The 14553-nt window shown below is 38.6% G+C and overlaps 2 protein-coding genes across 2 annotated transcripts; one reads left to right on the top strand and one right to left on the bottom strand.

Moving 5' to 3' along the window:
• Positions 1-1819: 1819 nt before the first annotated feature.
• On the bottom strand, positions 1820-4534 carry dscc1 (DNA replication and sister chromatid cohesion 1). Its single transcript, XM_079240208.1, has 9 exons — positions 4249-4534; positions 3729-3897; positions 3472-3606; positions 3179-3269; positions 2928-3087; positions 2694-2746; positions 2440-2594; positions 2049-2197; positions 1820-1949 (listed from the first exon to the last, which is right to left on the bottom strand). Exons 1-9 carry the CDS (start codon positions 4416-4418, stop codon positions 1838-1840), a joined length of 1194 nt encoding a protein of 397 aa, XP_079096334.1. The 5' UTR covers positions 4419-4534; the 3' UTR covers positions 1820-1837.
• A 260-nt stretch (positions 4535-4794) lies between these two features.
• On the top strand, positions 4795-14416 carry mrpl13 (mitochondrial ribosomal protein L13). The gene is made up of 7 exons (XM_079240411.1): positions 4795-4891; positions 5777-5900; positions 7285-7378; positions 7710-7770; positions 9503-9589; positions 11035-11156; positions 14207-14416. The coding sequence occupies exons 1-7, from the start codon at positions 4865-4867 to the stop codon at positions 14229-14231; spliced, it is 540 nt and encodes a 179-aa protein (XP_079096537.1). The 5' UTR covers positions 4795-4864; the 3' UTR covers positions 14232-14416.
• The last annotated feature ends 137 nt before the right edge of the window (positions 14417-14553 follow it).

Genomic DNA, 14553 nt, shown 5'->3' with positions numbered 1-14553 from the left:
TACGTATTGTAAAGTCTTACAGCATCAATTTTTGCCTGTCAGTAAAGAACAAATTTTTGTCTCGCATTTTCTCTCTTCCGCTTTATTAAATTATAATTCAGCTAATTATACATTTTTGGAAAAGTGTAAGCCATGGTGACCTCAAATGAGACTTATTCCTCCTCAGTTTATGGGAAGCAGAAGAGAAACAAATAATGGAGAAGTGGAGGCAGATACAGTGAGGTGAAGAGAGGAGCAGATTCAAAAGAAAATCAGGAAGAAAGGGGAATTAATCACAGCTATTGCAAAACAGACAGTAACAACAGCTACAACAAACACACACAGCTGGGACTTCTTACTCCATCAACTGATAAGTCAGCAGCTCCAGTGGGTGATGTCAAGGTTAGTCAGTGCTCATATGGTCAAAGTGTACACATTTCTTTTGAGACAGAAATCAAGATCTTTTGTGAGTGTCTACTGACCTTTTCCCTGTATGTCAGCAACACTGATTCACCCTGACAGCTCCCCTAATGGAAAAACAGTCTGTGACTGTGGTCAGAGAGTAAGACTCAAATGAACTTAACTTTACTTTTAGGCAAAACCTCATGCACACCTGAACGTCATGTCATGTTTTAATGCAGGGGGACTCTTTAATTTCACATTTAAATTATCTTTACCTATTCTGGTTTTTTTTTTTTTTAATCTCAGCATTCGATTTGTTTACTTGCTCATCTGAGTTTTTCTCCTTTGTGTTTCCTGTGTTCATTAAAAACCTAATATGTCTTCCTGGTTATCAGCTCCTGTGACACTAAGATTTACTATTGAAACATTTTTGTGGAGTTACAGCTGCACTTCATCTGCATCTCTTGATTAGATCATTTTAAAGCAGCTGCAAGGAAGATTTTACTGCATAAGTTCGCTGACTACACGGGATTTTCTCCTCTTTATATCTGCATGGCTTGAATTCAGTATCTGCAGCTGTTTATTTTCAACAGTGATCTTTAAAGAAAGAAAATCAATGCACATTCTTCGATGAGTTACAGGAGATTACACCGTAAACAAGTCAAGAGTTTTCTCACAAAATTCATTTTAAAGGCACTTTTTAAAAATGTATCAATGATGAATGAAAAAATCTTTTAATATGTTAGAACCTTTACAATATCAAAACGCTGCATTGATTTTTCTTGCACAGTAATCAGTTAACAGCAGCCTAATCTAAAACAAATAATTGTTTCAAGTCAATATGTCCCTGATGGTTTTAAACAAACAGCTGGTCAGTAAAACAGCTGACCATCTTAAAAAGCAGATTACACTTTGCTTTAAGTGTAGTTTGAATGTTTAAAACCGCAGACTGACACTATTATTGTATGAAGCTGATGTTCAGATTTATTAGGAAGTGTCGCCACCTTGTGGGCAACAACCGGAATATTTCCCGATTATTTCAGCTGGCTCATTAGTCAAACACAGAATGATGACAGGAGAGAGAGAAACCCAAAAACGCTGTAATAATTTCAGAATTTCTTTTTTTTTTTTTTTTTTTTTTAACCAGACAAAATAAAACCTGAAGAGGAATGCTTTTTTTTTTCTTTTTTTTTTTACAAAGCAAACGCAGAACATTAGATGCTTAATGTCTTCATTGATATTTTTGAGAAAATTTTAAATTTACAAAGATTACTTAAAGAGGTCAGTGAAAATAATCCTAACTGTGAGGAGGAAAAATGACTAAGAGGGCCCTTGTCCACCAAGTCGACTTGAAAACCAGCTGTGTTTGAGTCTCCTGCTCCGTCATGTCATTTTGCAGAGCTCTTCTATATGATTTAAACAGAATTAGGGTCACATCAGCCCATAGTTGATGTGTTTATGTAGCCACGGGTCTTCTGGAGTTGAAAACCTTAATCCCATTTTGCATTGATGATCGAGCATATTTGGTCAGGAGGGCTCCTGTGGTCTGTTTCTCTCCACACAGGTCTCTGAAAGGATAAAGAACCAGAACAAGACTATTAATCAAACAACTAAAAAAATACTGATATTCATTCATTCATCGTATTTCCCAAACAGAGATTACTAACTGTATGTATGGTGTGATGTCCTCTTCTGTCCACTTCTCCCTCAGGGTGAACAGGTGGTTGAAGCGCTCAACTGTGTCCTCTGGGAGATCCTCCACCCGCAGCAGACCGATGGTTTCTGGCCGGGAGGTGCGGTCTACCAAAGCCACTCCCTGAAAGATTTATCAGGCAGTCTGCGTCATGATAAGGGAATGAAACTTTGGCAACCTCAACAACAGCAACATGCAAACTGCCTTGTGAAAAACTGTATGAAAGAAATAATAACAAAAGAAATCAAAGAGAGACATTTGTGGATTTGTTGAGTTAGTAAATAAACCATCGCTCTGAGCATTATGCTTAAATTGCATTTATTTAATATATAGCTTACACTGCAGCATAAAATGAAGAGAATCACCTTTAACTGCTCCAGTCTTGTGCTCATCCCTTCTGGGACGCTCTGCTGCCAGACCTCCTGAAACTCCTTCAGGTTGAATTTGACAGCATTATGCAGCAGCATTAGTGCCACACCTCGACACACTTTCTCTTCATGCAGCGCATAAAAGACCTCCTCTATGCAGAAGCAAGAGAATACATACGTCTTATAACAGGTACTGCAGGAGATTTTATTCATGAAATCTTATTGCATCTTTGCATATTGTTTTTCTTCACCATTTTCAGTGTAGCGTTTCCCGTAGCAGTTCAAACAGTGCTGGATCATCTCCCTGTGAATGAGAATAACCAAACCAGACTTATACCAAAAGCTCAAAAATAACTGATCCCTCTTTAGTCATATTATATGAGAGATTTTGTTTCCCCCAAGTCTTAATGCACTTAAAATTATTTTTTTTGGTCATTTTTGTTGATCTCAATATAAGAACAGAAGACTTTCGGATATCAACTTACTTGGGCTCCAGTGGGGCTAGCTCCTCCAGACTGGTTTGAAGGGGTACCTTATTTGGGGACCATGATTCAGAATCCACCAGCTGGGTTATGTGACCAAGCAGCTTCATCTCATAGTCAAAGTCCAGCACACGCCAATAGCCTGGATGAAAAGAGATCCTCTCTATGAACACCACATCATTATCAAACAGTAAAAAGAGCTTCAATGAATGCACATAACAATTTAGGAAGTAGACAAAAGTTTCAGCTTTTACCATCTATCTGACATGCATGGATGGTCTCCAGTTGGGTCTTTATCTCTTCTTCACTGGCCTGAATTCTCTTTAGGAGGTCCTGCATTGTGTACTGCCAACACAGAAAACTGCTTACAAGTAGGTACAATAACATGTCACAGCCTGAAGACATTTTCTTTTTTCAAAGAAAGTATTTTTTAAAGGGTGTGATAACAGAAAAATGGTTGCACCTAATGTTACTATTCTTTTAATAGATGAAGAGCTCGGCACTGAATGCACACCATCAGCACAATAAAAATATTAAACATATTCACCCTGTTCTCTGTATTCTCCTCCTGTCCTGCTAACAAAGGTCCTTCATAAGGATTTTCCATTAAAATCTTCTTCAACTTCTTCAGTTTGGGCCGTTGTTTCCTCAGTTCCCAGTAGCTCTTGCAAAACCCCCAGATCTGCAGCACACATGCCACATAAAGATTAATTCATTGTCAATGTTTGTGCGTTGTAGCAAGACAGGTTCTCCAGTTGTATGAGGCAACCTGTGTGTGTTTGTTTGTGTGTGTGATCTTCATACTTGAGCATGCACAACATGAGAGCTGTCTTGGGGGTCAGTTAGTTGGTCTGGCGTCCTGCATTCAGGTACAAACAGCAGCAGATTGGATGTGTCAGCTATTTTTAAATCATAGGTCTTGTCACCGCTACACAGCACTGCATGCTCATCTTTATCCCCTCGAATGACGAGACTGTTGAAGAAGAAAAATCATTGTATAGTTTACTGTGTACATAAACATCCATCCAGCTGCTCAGCCATCTTGTCATGCCACACACACCAGACCAGCTTTAAATATCTTCATATTTGTTGGCCAAATAATCACTGGCTTGCTTAACCACTTGCATGTGGGGAAAATTCTTGCTATCGCTGTTTCACGTAACTGTAATCCAAATTGTATTTGGATCTTAGTTGTAAAAACAAGCGTTTTAAAGATATAATTTTCCTAAATCAGCAGTTACAGTAAACATGATTATAACAAGAACAGAATAAAACTGAACGAAATGGTTTGGTGGGCACATAATTCCCTGTTTAAAGCCTTTACCTTTGGCCAGCTTCGATGTGTTTGCATAGTGTTTCGTCCAGCTCCATCAGACAGTAGTCTGCAGATGAAACACTTTCCCCAAACGACAGACAGTGTATCGTTGTGTGTAAATCTTCCTCCTTCAGCTTAGCGATCTGTAGCGTGGCCTGCACCTCCTCTAACGTTCTCATCTCCGGTCTGTGATTTTACCAGTCAAAATGACCAAACAGAAGTACTACTTTACTTATCAAAACAGATTATAAAAGTAGTTTATCGACCTTCTCTGACTGGTCGAAATTCCCCGCGCTCCCCGTCGCGGAAAGGAAGTGACGTACGCTGAGAAGCAACGTCAAGATACTACCGGGGAACACTATTAAAAAAACTCTTCTATCTGCCTAAAAGAAGTTTAAATAAATTAAAAATGAAAAGACAATATTAAGACAGCAAATAAAGTGTACAAGAAACGAACGTGATGGCTGCCAATAATAATAATGATAAAAATGAGTACAGTTTAGCTTCGCGGCGCTATAGGAACAGACAAGTCTCAGTTCGTGTTTCTGCCGGACCCAATTACCAAACAAACTTCATCTCACGTTGGGGGTCAAATGTTTTGAGGATGTGCACCTAACGTTTCAAAATGTCAAGTTTCTCCAGATCTGCTCAGGTTTGGGCTAATTTAATTATATCAATTTTCTGTTTTAAACTCGGTTTAACGTTTTGTACGTGCAGTAAAACGCATTAGCTTATACAGCTAGCGAAACACTCCAACGATCTCAACATTATTGTTAGCTAATGACTTAGCAATGCTCCAGTATCCATAATTACTCCTTTATTAGTTATTATAACGATCTTATTTAAAAGAAGTGTTATAATTTTAACTCGTTTGTTATTAAAAGTTAACTTTGGACCCGTCTAATCTGTCACACAGTGAAATGTCAGATAATTTTTACCCTCAAGAAATATTTTGGAGTATTCTGGAGAAACTTATTCACGAAAATGTTTTCATAAGATGGAGACCTGCACGTACATAATATGATTTTATTAAATTATTCCAATAGTTTTTTTTTTTTTATTGTTTGTTTGTTTGTTTTTTAACAGTAAAGTGTGATGTAATTTTTGCTTAAAAGTGATTTTCTGTATGTTCTCATATGAGTCTAGTCCTCTACTATATATTATCCTGCAACTTTTAATGCATCTTTTTGTCCAACACATCTGGATCAAACAAATACATTTTCTCATCTGCATGTCATTCAGCTCCGCAGAAGCCTTCTTATGAGCTAACCATTTCTTTGATTTGTTGGAGAAGGGATACATCTAAAGGTTGTAGATCACTAGGACCGGACTTAACATCACCAATATGCACGTAATCGGGGATCCTGACATGAAATCAGCTAAATCTCTGTTATTTTCCACGTATACTTCCCTACAACTATATATAAAAATGCAAACTATAAAAAGGGTGTAATTACAGGACATGCAGAGTGTCTATTGTTTCTAAATACAGTGAAGGTCCCAAGCTTGTTACATCATCCTTAATTTCTTTCTGCAGCAATGGGCGACTTTCGCTCGCTCCTGGTTCCTCATTGATGCCAAGATGCAGCCGCCTGGCAAGATCGCAACCATGTGTGCTGTTAGATTACAGGGGAAACACAAACCCATCTACCATGCACTGAGTAAGAAATCCATATATGACATGCATCACAGGATGTTATACACTATAACTGTAACTTTAAAGGTGGAGTATGTAAGATTTTCAATATTAAAAGGTTCCAGTCTGTCCATATTTTATGTGTTATTAAATTACAAGTTTAATTAATGACAAAGACACTTCTTAAATGTTTGCCTGCCAGTAAAAAAAAATGTACTTTTTGTCATTTGTCATTAATTAAACTTGTAATTTAATAATGCATCAAATATGAACAGACTGGAACCTACAAAAAACTTTCTAAGTATGATTGTAGTTATTTTATTAATTTATTTTGAAAATATTGAAAAACTTACATACTCCACCTTTAAAGAGTTCCCTAGTGTAACATTATCCATAGACTGTATATGATTTACATCAGAGGTGCCCAAAGTTGGTCCGTGAATGCTGCTGTCCTGCAGGTTGTTACTGTGTCCCTGGTCTAACACACCTTACTTAAACTAATCAGTCATTGTGCAGAACGTCATTGCTGGATTGTGGCACTCGAGGACCGGAGCTGGGCACCCCTGATTTACAGTTTTCCCTGATAGGTGATTATAGCCCACCTTGAGTTTAAGCTTGTTATGGTAATAAAAAAAAAAGCCACAGGGTGGCAGCAGAGGACAGACTTGTGTTTGCTTCTATCCTATAAATCCATAATAGATGATTAAATACTTGGATTTCTGGGTGTGTATGTGAATATAAGTTTTTGATTTCACAAACCAGCAAAACATTTTCATATCAGGTGTTTTTTTTTTCCTTTTTAAATTCTCCACCTCAAATAATTTATTTTTTTCATCTTGCAGAAACTTGCCTTTATAGACCGCTAATAAGAATATCACCATTTGCAAATATAAAAGTTGAGGATGTCGGTCAGGGGTGCCCAAAGTCAGCCCTCGATGGCCGCTGTCCTGCAGGTTTTTTGATGTATCCATGCTCCAACACACCTGGCTTCCATTAAATGGATCCAACAGCCAATGAAGTTCTGATCAGTTGGATTCAGGTGTGTTGGAACAGGGATACCTGGAAAACCTGCAGGATTGTGACTCTCGAGGACTAGAGCTGGGCATGCCTGATGTAGATGCTTCCAGTTTTATAAGAGATCTCGCTATATGTATATAAATGCAGTATGTATGTTTGTGTTCATATATTTTAATTCAGGAGTAAAATAAATTTATCTCAGGCTGAATTCCACAAATACATTTTGAATGGGAATTTTTTTTCATTTACTTTATTTTCTAAATAAGTGAATCTTGCATTGTGACGCTATCTTTATACAGCCTGATAAAACTCTGAAACCGCATGTGGTTTTATTTGATTGTAGAACAAGAAAACAATAACCCTTAAAACAAACCTCTGTACCATGTTCCCAGGTGACTGTGGAGATCACGTGGTAATAATAAACTCCAAACACATTGCCTTCTCTGGGAACAAATGGGAGCAGAAAGTCTACTCGTCACACACAGGGTAAGTGTATGGTACCTCCTGACTCATTCATGTCTTTTTCAGCTCCCAGTTTGCTTTTCATCATCAATTCCTTTGAGCAATGCAGAGAATGATACAAGAAAATGACAGTTTCAGACAGAGTAGGTCAATATCAGAAGTTTGCATGAAGCAGGAGCACACTGGTTTCAGTCAAGTGACTGTATAGTCCTTCACTGTTTGGAAGGATAAAGTGTACCACCAAGTCACAACAAATGTTCAATGTATTTTTTTTATGTTTGTCTAAAAGAGAACCATTATTTTGAGATAAAGACACAGGTTTGGAGACTAACTTTGTTTTTTTCCCTCCTCAAAGGTATCCGGGTGGATTTAAACAAGTCACAGCTGCCCAGCTTCATCAAAAAGATCCAAAAGCTGTAAGCTCAGTTTCGCCTCTCTGGTTTCCTTTCTTCTGTTATCCTCGAAAATATCTGACATGTCAGTACTACCTACCTTGCCCCAAATATTTTTCTTATTCTGTATTTGTATTTTCAGGCCCCACACACAGAGATTATAACACTGTCTGCCACATGTTGAGCATGTTCCTGGTTTGACACTTATCCCTTTATTCGTGTGTGAGGATATTAACGTGTGGGGAAGTTGGATTAGGCAGCAGTGGATTTGTGCTTCTGACGGTGGCTTTTGGCATCAGTTTAAGTATATTCTTATGGTTTTGGTTGTGTTGAATATTCATGGCCCTTCGGCTACACACCATTTGATGGTTTAGAAGAGGGGTAGAGTTTGGTGTGACATTAAGATTGATGATTACATTTAGATGACAAACAGACTGGAAGTCAACACAAAAGAGAGAAACAACTTGAGCTAAGAGGACAAATTTCCCCCAATTTTACATATTACTGTCCAGAGAGCCTGTAAATACATCAGTGACTCATGCTCATGCACTGGGTTCCTCCCTCCCCCTCATAATGAATATGGACAATCTTGTCAGACAACTACATTTTGATTTCTGCACCTGAAAACAACATTTCCTCTACTTCCTCCTGCCAGAAAGATGTTTTATTTTAAAAACACAACATTCATCTTTTTAACAGTCCTGGGACTAAAAAGTTTCATCTTTGTTTCCAAAGCGTTTTAAAAAGCTCATGTTCCTTAATCAGTTGATACAGTAACTTTAAATGCAAAACCAATAAAATGGTGTTTAAAGAACAGAATAAAGCTTAACTGAAGTGTTTTAGTAGGCACATTAAGTCCCAGTTTAAACGCTTTACTTCTGGCCATATTTGATGTATTTGCATAGTGTGTCGTACACCTCTGGCAGACAGGATTCTGCAGAGGAAACGTTTTCCCCAAATGCAGCGTTGCTGGCATGTAACAGTCTTTAATCGAACTAAATAATTTGATTAGCATCATTAGCCGTGCAGTGCTAAGTTTTTATTTTTACTACAAATGAAGTATGATTTTCAAAATGTGACCACAGTTCTTGTCAATATTTTTATTTTAATGTTTAACTGAAACATGCTAAACAACAGATGCAGAGTATTCAGAGCACCTCGGGGGTTGAGCCTATAAATGCTTATCTTTGCATTGATTTGTTGCTACACAATAAAAAAAAAAAAAAAAAACCTAACTAAAGAAAACAGGCCTGTTCAGAATCATTTAACACTTGAGTTGCATGTGAAAGGCTGGTATTTATTTTCCCACATGCAGTAAGTGTAAGTGAAAAACAATACCATAACATTACTGTTGTCATGTGGGAGCAGGTGAAGGACCTGCTGTGGTCTCCAGTCTGTTGTTGACAGTTCCAGTAGAGACATTAACCTGCTGTTGGCTCTGCTGCTGATGCAGGTTTCAGGTCAGACCGCAAACACGTGTCCTGATGGTGATTTAAAGTGAAGTTTGGAGAGTTGGCCAGTAAAGAGGGAGAAATGAGAGTTGGACAGAAGAAGGGCTTGTCAGCACTGCCTCTGTCCAACATCTTTCTCCAGCGTCTCGGTCCAGTAACTCGGTCCAAGTTGTGTAAGCTGCCTCACATTGCAAAACATGGTTGTGTTTTAGAGGCTAATGTAAGACAAAAGCGTGTGAGGTTGCCGTTGACACTTAATTTAGTGAACTGATCGTGTGCCATTCTGTTCATTTTACCTCTTCTAGATTGTGAAGTTAGCGGTTTATGGTATGTTGCCTCGAAATCTTCACCGGAGGACCATGATGCAGCGATTACACATCTTTCCGGAAGATGTAAGTCCCCTATTTCCCCTCATTTTCCCGCATTGTTACAAGGTAGTTTCCATACTACTGGAAATTTTTTATGTGAATAAGTTCTTCAGTTGATTAAAGAAGGTTTCCTTTTTGAACAGGCTTTCTCCCAGAATAGAGCTTTTCCTGTGTCATAAGACATTTGGGATAGTGTCACAGACTATTACAGTTACTGAGACTGGAGACTTCCTGATGAGCAACATTCCTTTAAATAGAAGTCAAGTGGAAAAAGGCACAACATAGCCTGGGTCACACTGACTGGAATCAGAAACTAACAGAAAACCTCGGTGACTCTTTAACAAACTTTGTGGGAGAAAAAAATAGATGCTTCCTTTAGAGTTCGGTGCAGGCCACCACAGTGTATAAATTAATGTTATTCTACACCAAGAGTGCCTAAAGTCAGTCCTCAAGTGCCACTGTCATGCAGGTTTTTGATGTACCCCTGCTCCAACACACCTGGCTTCCATTAAATGGATCCAACAGCCAATGAAGTTCTGCACAATGAGTGATTAGTTTGAGTCAGGTGTGTTGGAGCAGAGACACATGGAAAACCTGCTGGATTGTGGCCCTCGAGGACCAGAGCTGGTCATGCCTGTTCTACATCAAACTAAACAGCTGCAAAAGCTTGAATTATGAATTTTGTGCCCATCAGAGTGACTCAGAATCTCCCGTCATTGTTGTTGCCTCGAAGTAAACAGATGCATCATGTTGCTAACAACCTTTTGTATATTTACTGTTCATTATTGGTGCTTCAGAACATTTTGATTGTTTCAGGACTGCGTGAGTGGCAGCAAGTGTCACAGACCATGCTTTCTGAGATTAGTTTGAACAGAATACATCTGCTTGACAAGCTGTTAATTGATCTGAATGTTCAAATATTGACTGAATCTAATTACCATTATTGTGAAAGCCCCACTAATAACTCAAAGCGGGTGTTCCAGTAGATCAGAACTTTGTTTTCTTACTTGAAAACCGTGAGTGGGTGGTTTTAGGATTTTGAGAAATGATGGAGATCAGTCTTTTAAACCAGTCCGGATGGGAGATTCACCAGCAGAATTAAGTGTGAGACATGTATCCTAACTGCAGATAAGCTTTTTGAGCTGCGAATGTCTGCAGCGCCATCATCGATAAAGAACGCTTGGTTCAGCTTTTAGTACCTTTTGCTAGTTTGGTGTCTTTTTTTTTTTTTTTAAGCTGTGTTTTTCTTTTATTCTCAACTCTTGACTTCTTACTGATACAGGAGAGTGATGGACTAATGCTCCCTTCAAGTCCTTGTGTAGAATATCTGAGCCGTTTCTGTGGTGTCAGTAATACTTTGTGTTATTGTCCTTCTTATCCATGTCTCCTCTTCATCCTGTCTAATTTCTCTTTGTTTCGTTTCCTGCCTTAAATTTATTAAATGTCTCATTGATGCACTCCCTGCTTAGGAGTTGCCAGAAGACATTCGAGCCAACCTGACAGAGGAGCTCCCTCAACCCAGAGTGATCCCCAGGAAACTCAGCGAGTACACACAGGAGGAGATTGACGCCTTCCCCAGACTGTGGACTCCGTATGTACATTTTTATGCCTTTTAAAATGAATTTATGCGGTTTAAAATGAAGTATGTCTGAAAATCATTGCCTCGTTTTGTGTTTTTTTTTTTTCTTGAGGATTTTTTTTAACCAATAACAAAGTTTGCCGACACATTTATGTGTCATGTATTGACAAGGAGAAGATGAGAAAACTGAGTACTGTTCCACAGCTTTGGGGGGGTGGGGGCCTTGTCATTGCTATGTTCTGTTGATCCTGTCTGCAGTGCACAGTTCAGGCACCATTACAAAAAGAGTTCTGTACTTTTGTCTTACTAAGCAACAGATGCCGAGGTGAATTCACATCAAAAAGCATGCCAACCACTTTCTGTGGCCAGTTTGAATTGGACATTTTCCCCCTCATGTGGAGAGGGAAAAAAGAAGATGCAGCGTTTTTACTGTAACCCATGTGGCTGTGGAGAAAGTGATTACCAGTCAGCTAAGGCCTTGTTCACCGAGCGAGTGTTTTGACAAGCATTGTTTCTTTTAATTCGCTCCCAATGAAAATATAGCATCATTCAGAAGAAAATCTGAGAAAATGCAAAACACAACCAGTGGTGGTTTACTGTAGTTAAGGCACAAGTGGTTCAGATTTGCTTTATTTTCTAAAATCCGAAGCATGTTGCTGACATGCCCCCCCGCCTTCTAATAGTTCAATGTGCACCAAACATCTCTAAAGCACTGATCTCACATCATTTCACTAATTAGTAGCTCACTAAAAGACATTATTCTGCATTAACGAACACTTATTTAATAGATAATACACTTACAAGAGGTCCACATTGATCTTAAGCAAAACCAGCAAGGTTGGTGGTTGGTTCAGTTTTCATCACTGTTGTAGTTTATGCTGCTGTCTAGTTTATTCAGAAAGTAACAAAATAATGTGCTAAGATGTAAAAATGCATTGAGAAGGCTGTCACACACACACACACACACACCACTGTTTGAACTCAACATACAGAAAGGGGTGGTACAGTCCGGTTTTGTTGAAAGAACAGATTTTTTTGCATTTAAATAGCTGATAGTGATGAGAAATAAGTTTTTTTTTGTTTTTTTTTAAATTAATATTGATCGGTCATATTGATCACTGTCTTCTGATTTGATCCTAATTAAAATTGTATCATAGGAGAATTTGAGGTACTTGCAAATATTAAACTATTAGTCATTATTTACACCCCTAAGGCACAATCTGATGTGGTGAGCTAAGCAGTCTATGTCCCAGCATCGAAATGTCCAGGGGAAAAAAGCTAAACTTTAGAAAAGGATCAAAACTAAAATCATCATTTATTTTTGGGCAAGGCTTGAGAGCTGTGAGAAAATTTGACAGGGGGTTACTTGGGGACACTTCAGGAGTTTTGTTTCAAAGATATAAGTTTTGGCCTCTAATGCAACTTAGTCTGAGTGCCATTTGAGCTCCTCTGAGAAACTGTAATATGGATGAAGATCATTAACACACAGTAACACTGGTTTGTTCAGAGATTTTAGTTCTTTCTGCGGCTCCACAGTCTGAAAACAGAAATGATCAAATGTCACAAACACACAGGGGAAAGTTAGCTCTTTCCATCTTTCTGATTAGATTTACAAGGTTTGAGTTTCTCTGCAGAGTGAGTGTGAGAAAGCATCTGTTATTCAGCATAATCATATTCATGGCTTTTCTAACTGGAGTGTTTTCAGGTTGGAGATTAGACTGACATTTTGACCTGCGGTTTGCTGGCATGATAATGTCATGCTGCTGCATTTCTAAGCTCTCACCTGCACTAAACCTCATTCTCATGGGTTAGCTGGGAGCATATTCTCTTCACCTGCCCTGCAGAAGAAGCCTTTGCATCCATTGATCTGCAGATTCATTTGCCCATCTTCCAGCTGCTTGTTCTGGTCAAGGTCAAAGCTCATCACTTGAACAGTTCCTCACACAGTTGCAGCACACAGGCAGCAAATTCAGAAAGTTTAAACTCTTAAGGTTTTATTAATTGCACACATGAACTAAACTAGTAGTTATTTGAAAATGATTCTCAGAATTAGTATTTTTCAGTGTGTCAGGCAAAAAATACCAGTTACTGCCACCATGTTATGATTGAGGAATATATTTCTGACATTGGAAGAAAAATAAACCTGCTTGGTTTGTTATTACAAGAAAGGAACTCCTCTAATTATTGTTTTCATCTAATTTTAGGCTTATGTTTTCCTTTAAAACACATTTAACAAAACAAGCCACGTCTGGCCTGAATCTGTCCTCAGATTTGAAGTGAAATGACTAAATTAAGTGAATCATCAGAGCAGTCTGTGCATCTTACAGTGTGTGTGTATGTGTGTGTTTGTCTCATACAGATACATACTGCACGTCTGTGCTGTGTTCAGCATTGCTGTCAGCGGTAGTGCGAGGTGATAAATGAGCCTTTTGGTATTGTTTACCGGTTCGGTTTCGTCAGCCAATCAGCCTGTGTTTTCAGGCCAGTCGACGTGTAGCCATCAAGGTCAAACTAATCCTGGTTTATTTAAGAGATGTGCCTGAGTCTCATTAAAATTCACTCTCATCCTGCCTTACTCATTTTACTGATCAAGTGTGTGTGTGTGTGTGTGTGGTGGGGTTGAGGTCATCGAGGGTGATTCAATCGTTACCCTTTATTAAACACATAGTTAATATTCTCTCAGAAAAAACACCGGTGAGATGATGACGAGATATGAACACTCCTATCTAACACCACATAAACCCAATTCTCCCAAACACACATCGGCAACCTCAACCTGATACCTCAGTCGACACTAGAACTGTTAGGTATGATCCCATTTTTTTGTCCATTTAGTATTAAAACCAGTGCAGCGTGTTCTGATAACATCTGGCTGCTGTGGTGTTGGCTTGAAATTAAAGGAGAGAAGCACAAAGAGGAGGCTGCATCTGAGCTCATTTTAAAAAGGGGGAAAAATAAGATCTATCTAGTTTCTCATCTGCCACTTTGTGGCCTTGTTTTCTTTAAATGGACTTTTCTGCCTTCCCAGTTTTCTAATCTGTTGTCCTGCGTTTTCTTCACAGACCTGAAGACTACAAGATGAAATGAAATCCGAACTCTCCCAAAACAGAAGAGATTTTGATTTTCCATATACAGTAAACACTGTTGGCAACCGTTTTCTCAATCCAGTTATTTATTAGTATGTGGCCAAACAGGTTTTTAAAGGAACAAACAAACAAAAGATTTTTTTTCTGATTACATGACACATTAAAATCAGCTTTAATGAAACTTCAGCCAACGGTTTTCATTTCTTCTTCAAAACTGACATCACGGCTTGTCCAGACTTGAAGCACCGAGCTGCAGTGTGGATGTCAGCAGCATCAACACAAACTTCATCCATCTTTTTCTCTCTCTGTCAACTGCCTTGGCC

Source organism: Telmatherina bonti, assembly GCF_933228915.1.
Source record: "Telmatherina bonti genome assembly, chromosome: 5".
In the NCBI taxonomy this organism is placed as follows: domain Eukaryota; kingdom Metazoa; phylum Chordata; class Actinopteri; order Atheriniformes; family Telmatherinidae; genus Telmatherina; species Telmatherina bonti.
The sequence above is the reverse complement of the archived record's forward strand: the minus strand, read 5'-3'. Positions and strand labels throughout refer to the sequence as shown.